This window comes from Orycteropus afer, unplaced genomic scaffold (assembly GCF_000298275.1).
Source record: "Orycteropus afer afer isolate SDZICR_OR568_19922 unplaced genomic scaffold, OryAfe1.0 scaffold00001, whole genome shotgun sequence".
NCBI lineage: Eukaryota > Metazoa > Chordata > Mammalia > Tubulidentata > Orycteropodidae > Orycteropus > Orycteropus afer.
The window spans coordinates 36,313,512-36,319,609 of record NW_006921588.1 but is presented as its reverse complement, the minus strand read 5'-3'; the positions used below and the strand labels follow the sequence as shown (position 1 = coordinate 36,319,609).

General features: G+C 34.8%; 1 protein-coding gene across 1 annotated transcript in view; it reads right to left on the bottom strand.

Annotated features, from left to right (window-relative positions):
• The window catches only part of TTC21B (tetratricopeptide repeat domain 21B), a 109,781-nt gene that overhangs the window by 53,502 nt on the left and 50,181 nt on the right, over positions 1 to 6,098 (bottom strand). The window contains exons 11-12 of the mRNA XM_007947718.2: positions 5,509 to 5,709; positions 1,763 to 1,892 (exon numbers count right to left, since the gene is read on the bottom strand). Of these exons, the coding sequence (XP_007945909.1) occupies positions 1,763 to 1,892; positions 5,509 to 5,709 (331 nt within the window). The remainder of the gene's footprint in view (positions 1 to 1,762; positions 1,893 to 5,508; positions 5,710 to 6,098) is intronic.

Below are 6,098 nucleotides of genomic sequence, written 5' to 3'. Positions count from 1 at the left end.
GGCCTCTTCCTTCTTCCTAGTCTGTCTCAGTCTATAAACTGGGCTGTTACCTATGCACCAGGTGCATCTCACTGGGTTTTAAACACCAGAGGCTCAGCCTCAAAACTCACGTCTACATGTCACCACAGTATGGAAGTAGATTGCCCCATCTTCCTTCCAGGGAGTAGCTGATGGGTTTGAACTGCCAACCTTCTGGTTAGTAGTGTCTAACCAGAAGGAAAAAGTACATAGAAAGTGAATCAAGTTTTGAAATAAGACACAAGAGGAAATAAGGACTGTTAAGTAAACAGATTAGAATCTTTACTTTTGGATGAAGGGGAAGGAGATGTGGTGTTGGCATTCAGAAGACCACTATATACTTACAAAGGAGAAAGGGGTCACCGCTGTTGGGGAAAATAGACCATATAAACAAAGATCAACATCACACTCTTAACTAGGAGCAGCCCAATTTCCCTTGAGAGAAGAATGAAAGCCTATTTATCCTATATTTCTGTCCTTGTGGACAATTTAAATACTACTACTTAGACACATGCCAGCATTATTTCAAATGAGTTAAGGCTGCACTTTCTTAAAATGGGGTCAATATACCAGACTTTAGTTTTTAGACACTTTGATAATTAAGTATTATTACACTGTAACTGACTTAAATCAATTCTCATAAAAATCATGACTGTCAAATAAATTAATCAGAGAAATCAAAGTTCAATTAAACAATCACTGACACTCATTCCTATTAGTAGGAAAGTACTATATGGCTGAAAAGTAGAAGTCATCAATCAGAAGAAGGTATTACAGAATTACTTCTTACAACTAGAATATTTTAGAGATGAAACAAGCTCTTCAGATCATGTAAGTTTTTTTTAAAAAAAAAAAAAAACAGTTAAAACAGAGGGCCATAAAAGCATTAAGTTCAATAAATAAAATCCAGCTCTCCAAACTCTCAGGGTAGTACTCTTTCCAATAAATATGTGAAATAAACTGTTTATATGAAGGCCTTAAATTGATGTCCACCCTCAGACTTTGCAAATTTAATTTACTTTGCATAGCATTCAGCTGATAAAAAAATACAGAAGCACCACAAAGGTCTCTTATTATGTTTAGAGTCTCACACTTGTCTGTATCCTAAAAGGTTAACACTGGGGTTATATCATTTTTAGCCATAAGTAGCCAATCATAGAAATGAAACATAAATTAATCAATACATTTCATGTTTGCCTGAAACCCTAGTGGTATAGTGACTAAGGCATTTGACTGCTAACCAGAAGGCTGGTGATTTAAATTCACCAGCCACTTCTTGGAATGAAGATGGGGCAATCTACTTCCGTAGAGATGCTGCCTTGGAAACCCAAGGAGGGGTCGCTATGAGTGGGAATTGACTTGACAGCAAGGAGTTTTTTCTTTTGAAACCTGGCAAACATTACATTTGGTGATACCAATAAATTTAACAACTATGGATAAAAGATTATAAATTCGTATTACTAGTCTCAGTAGCATCTAAAGAACTTATTTTTCAAAAAAAGTGGTATAGAGCATTTTCCTAAAAATTTACTTGAACCAAAAATATTTATAGTAATTTTCTAAAATATTAAACTGTATATAAAGTAATTTATACAATTATATTTTGGATTAAAATTATCCATGTATGCATAAAATGTACATTTTACATGCATATTCTCCATAAATATGGAGCATTTCATTTCTTTACATCTGCTTTTAACATCAGAATAAAAAGTTTATTTAAAAATTTTAAAGTATACCCTACCTGATAAATATTTCACTTTTGCTATTAGGAAGACAGCTTGCAGAAGACCTGGTACAGTTCTTACAATAGTTTCCAGGACTGAAGTACAACGTCTGAGAAACGGAGAAAGAGGCTGCCCAGGACTTGCAGGCTAAACAAAACGAATGAGCGAATCATTGTATAATAAATTTTTAATAGTTTTTTTCCAGTTAAAAATATGCATATTCATTTTAATGTGACTAGCAAAACTACAGATTTTTCTATAATTTCTCTTATTCTATTTATTGATCAATATTTTTATATGATTAGGCTAACATGAATTTATTTCTCTGGATTTTATGAATAAACTAAGTATGTAAATAGTGGCTTTTCTTTAGTTAAATAATTATAATGTTACTGTACTTTATAATAATTATAAAATTATTACTGATTTAATAACATATGGAAGGAATATATCTGTCCAAAAACATATCAAGGAAACATCTGTTCAAAGGAAAGATAACAGAGGTAGAGTTTCTTCTTAAAACTAGTTAAGAGTCAAGACAACCTGAGTTCTGATCTTGTGATCTACTCACTTCAGTAACTTTCACAATCCCTACAGTAATATAAAGTCAGTTTTTCAAGAATTCAGATTTTTTTTTAATCTCATAAAGATCAGAAGATAGAATACAAGCATGTGTTCTATACCAAATGTTACAAAACTTCATGTTTTCTACCTTTCTGCCTGGTGTGTAGGACCTGAACAGTTTTTTCTCTTTTCATTAACAGTGAATATGATAAAGCAGTACTACAGCATTTAATTACTCTTCTGGATATTTCTTGTTTTTGCAATGGCTGTCTACCTAATCAACCTTTATCCAACAGTTATCTAACCATAACGTGGACATACAGTATTAAAAAAATAAAATTCACCGCCATTGAGTTGATTCCAGTCCACTGGGTTTCCAAGGCTGTAAATCTTTACAGAAGCAAACTGACACATCTTTCTTCCATGGAGTGGCTAGCGGGTTTGAGACACCGACCTTTTGGTTAGCAGCTATGGTAGTTAAGGTTGTTTGTCAACTTGGCTGGACCTAGTTGAGTGGCTGGTCAGCTGAATGTAGTTATTCCCCATGGTGAGATTGGTTATTAACTCTATGGTGGAATCTACTGGAGCAGCTGAGTAGCTGCCTTAGGGACATGGGATGCTCCAGCATATAAGTAGCAACTTTGAGGAAGGTCTCCAGATGATGGCACACTTGAACCCTGCATGTAACCAAGTTGTTGTTCAGCAGCCTGCCATGTTACCCTGCTGATTTTGGGACTTTTAATGGACTTGAATCAATGGCCTACCGTGCAGTTTGGTAGCATCAGGACTGGGCCGTTTCACTTGTCGACGTTGCGTTTGTCAGCCTCAGCAGCTAACAGTTACTTGAGTTGAGTGAAGAGATGGCTCTAGCTTCAGTGGGCCAAGAGCAAGAGGCAGAGCTCAAGCCCAAGGTTGAGGGGGCTTTCACCCAGCCCCTAGAACCTAGCACCTGGAACTAGGACTTTTAACCTCCAAAATTCTAGGAGATAAACTCCTGTTTGTTAAAGCCATCCATTTGTGGTATTTCTGTTAGAGTGGTACTGGGTAACAAAAACAGCAGCCAAATGCCTTAACCACTACGCCACTAGAGCCCCTCAGAAATACAGTATTAGAATTTAAATATCAAATGTTCATTCCTACTGCACTGTCTTACTAATGTTCTTTCCATTGTCTGAAGGAAGCCCCTCCTCTCTCTCTTATATACAGATTCTCAACTGGATGGTGGTCTTGATAATCCTGTAACAAACCATTATTACTGACAAAAAAGTGTCATTTATCCTCACCTCTGCTGAGGCAGAAAAGAAATCTATGTTCAAAACCATATTCTGACTATGACTACTGTTACTAGACTACTTTAGCTTCTCTAAATTTTTCAGAACTTATAATCTGGGTAATTAAACTTAGCATTACTATCTTACTGAGTTCTACAGTAGTTTCTTATTTTGTTTTCCTTCTTTTACAGGACTAGTGGTCTTTATGTCTGATACAGTACTAAGTACTCTATAAAGATTTATTGATAAAATACTGAGTATTAAATGAGTAATGAAAAACATATTCCAACTTCTAAGTAACTTAAGATAGATCATGAGGACAATCTAGGTAAGATTCTAGAAATAAATAAATAAATAAAGGTAATGAAGGCCTGTTAAAGGAGGTGTTTATTAAAAAGGCAGTGCTGGTTCCCTACAGGGAAATCATTTTCTCTAGTCCCTGGTTAGAACAGCTACTAATTATAGATCAGGGAGATATTAGAAACTTCACTTTTAGCAATGAAGTATTTGAGAATGTCCTTCATGATTATCACTATGTCGAAATATGAGTTAGGAATAGTATATTAGGTAGTTTCTGTCTGATTCCTATCTGTAATAACCAAAAAACCAAACCAAACTCACTGCCACTGAGTCGGATCCTACTCACAGCGACACTTCCTTGGGTTTCCAAGGCAGTATCACTATGGAAGTAAGATTGCCCAACCTTCCTTCCGAGGAGTGGCTGGTGGGATTGAACCGCCAGCCTTCTGATTAGCAGTCAAGTATCTTAGGCACTATGCCACCAAGCATGCTGATTAATGGATGGGCACCATTTGGAAAGAGCTCTCTGGTAGTATAGCACTGGGTTCTGTTTTCAGTTCTGTTAAAAATTCTGAATGCTCAGATGAGGCCTCATTTCTGTCTCAGAACTAGATAAGGCAGATGACATGACAGATGACAATCAGGATCAAAATTACATATATGACAAGCACGATCAAAAGGAACATTATTGCTTGGAATTATGGGATGAATCATAAGAGATAAAATTTCACAGGGATAAATGCAGAATTCTATACTTGACTGCAAAGATACGAGCAAAAAATTTAAGGACTTTAGTTAACAGTTAATTAGATAGAAGTCAATAAGAGTGTGACTGTTAAAAAATACAGTTGGATGGGCATCCAGAACAAGGGAGGAAAATTTCCACCCCATGTTTTGCAGGTCCAGCCCATATTAGGAGTGGACAAAACAAAGGCTATCCTGAGGCGCACAACCAGGCTCAAAACGGTGTCATTAAAACAAAGAAAAAGGTTGAGAACCTGGAATTGTTCAGTGAAGAGACAAAATTTATTGGAACATGAAGGCTAATATCCAAAATCTGAAGGTCAATTTTATATAAAAGAGTATGGAAGGATCCTTACTTTGACTAATTGAACAAACTTGCTCTTTGTCCCTCCAGAGAGCAGAAGAAGGGAGAGTAAATGAGCAGTTTCTTAAAACACAAAAGCAAGAGTGTGAATGAACATAGGAAATTCAGTCTAATAGTACAAAAAGTTGTACAACAAGAACTCTGCATTTTATTTCAATGTTTTTGAATTTTTGAACTCCATATTTTGAGTGTTTCCATAGGTTGGATGGGCACTTGGTGGGGACATTAAACAATGGATTCAAATACAAGGTGGGTAAATAAATTAGATGACTTTTAATGGTTATTCTAAACGGGAAATTTAAAAATTTTATGAATCACAAAGATTTATAACCCAATACATTTATTAGTTGAGAGAAGTCATTACTATAAATATTCTGATTAAAAAATTATTTCAACTAAAACAGATCAAACTACTACCATTCTAACATGCCTACATAATCTAACACATCAAAGACAATTTCTTAGTATCATTTGTAAAACATCATGTAAATGTATTACTGAAAATAAGGTCTAGTGTTACCTGTATTGGATAGAAATTCAGATATTCTATAATGATTTCTAGTAAGAAATCAGGATTTAACTTTTCAAAATATTGTATGCCAAGTGGTAAATCTTCCAACTGTGAAAAATGAGTATCCAGGACATCATTCAACAAATTAATAACTTCTTCTTGTCGTTTATTCTTCTTCATTGCTAGAACTACATATAAATAGATTAATTCCTGGAAAATAAGTAGTTTTCATAAATTATCCAATCAATTACTTTTTTTCTATTTAGATAGTAAATGTATATGAAGTGCTATTTATGTACAATTATTTTTCCAAACTTAAGTATAAAGTTCAACTTAGAATCATTTAGCAGAATATTTAAAATCTAATTATAAATGTAACTTAGTATTAAAATTAATATTAAGGTAACATAATAAGTGTAACTTAATAATATTAAAATTAATGTGCATTAGTACTTAACAGCCATTACAAAATGTTGTTGTTGTTGTTATTTGCCGTCGAGTTGGCTCCGACTCATAGCGACCCCTCCTTGGGTTTCTGAGGCAGTATCACTACGGAAGTAGGATTGCCCAACCTTCCTTCCAAGGAGTGGCTGGTGGGT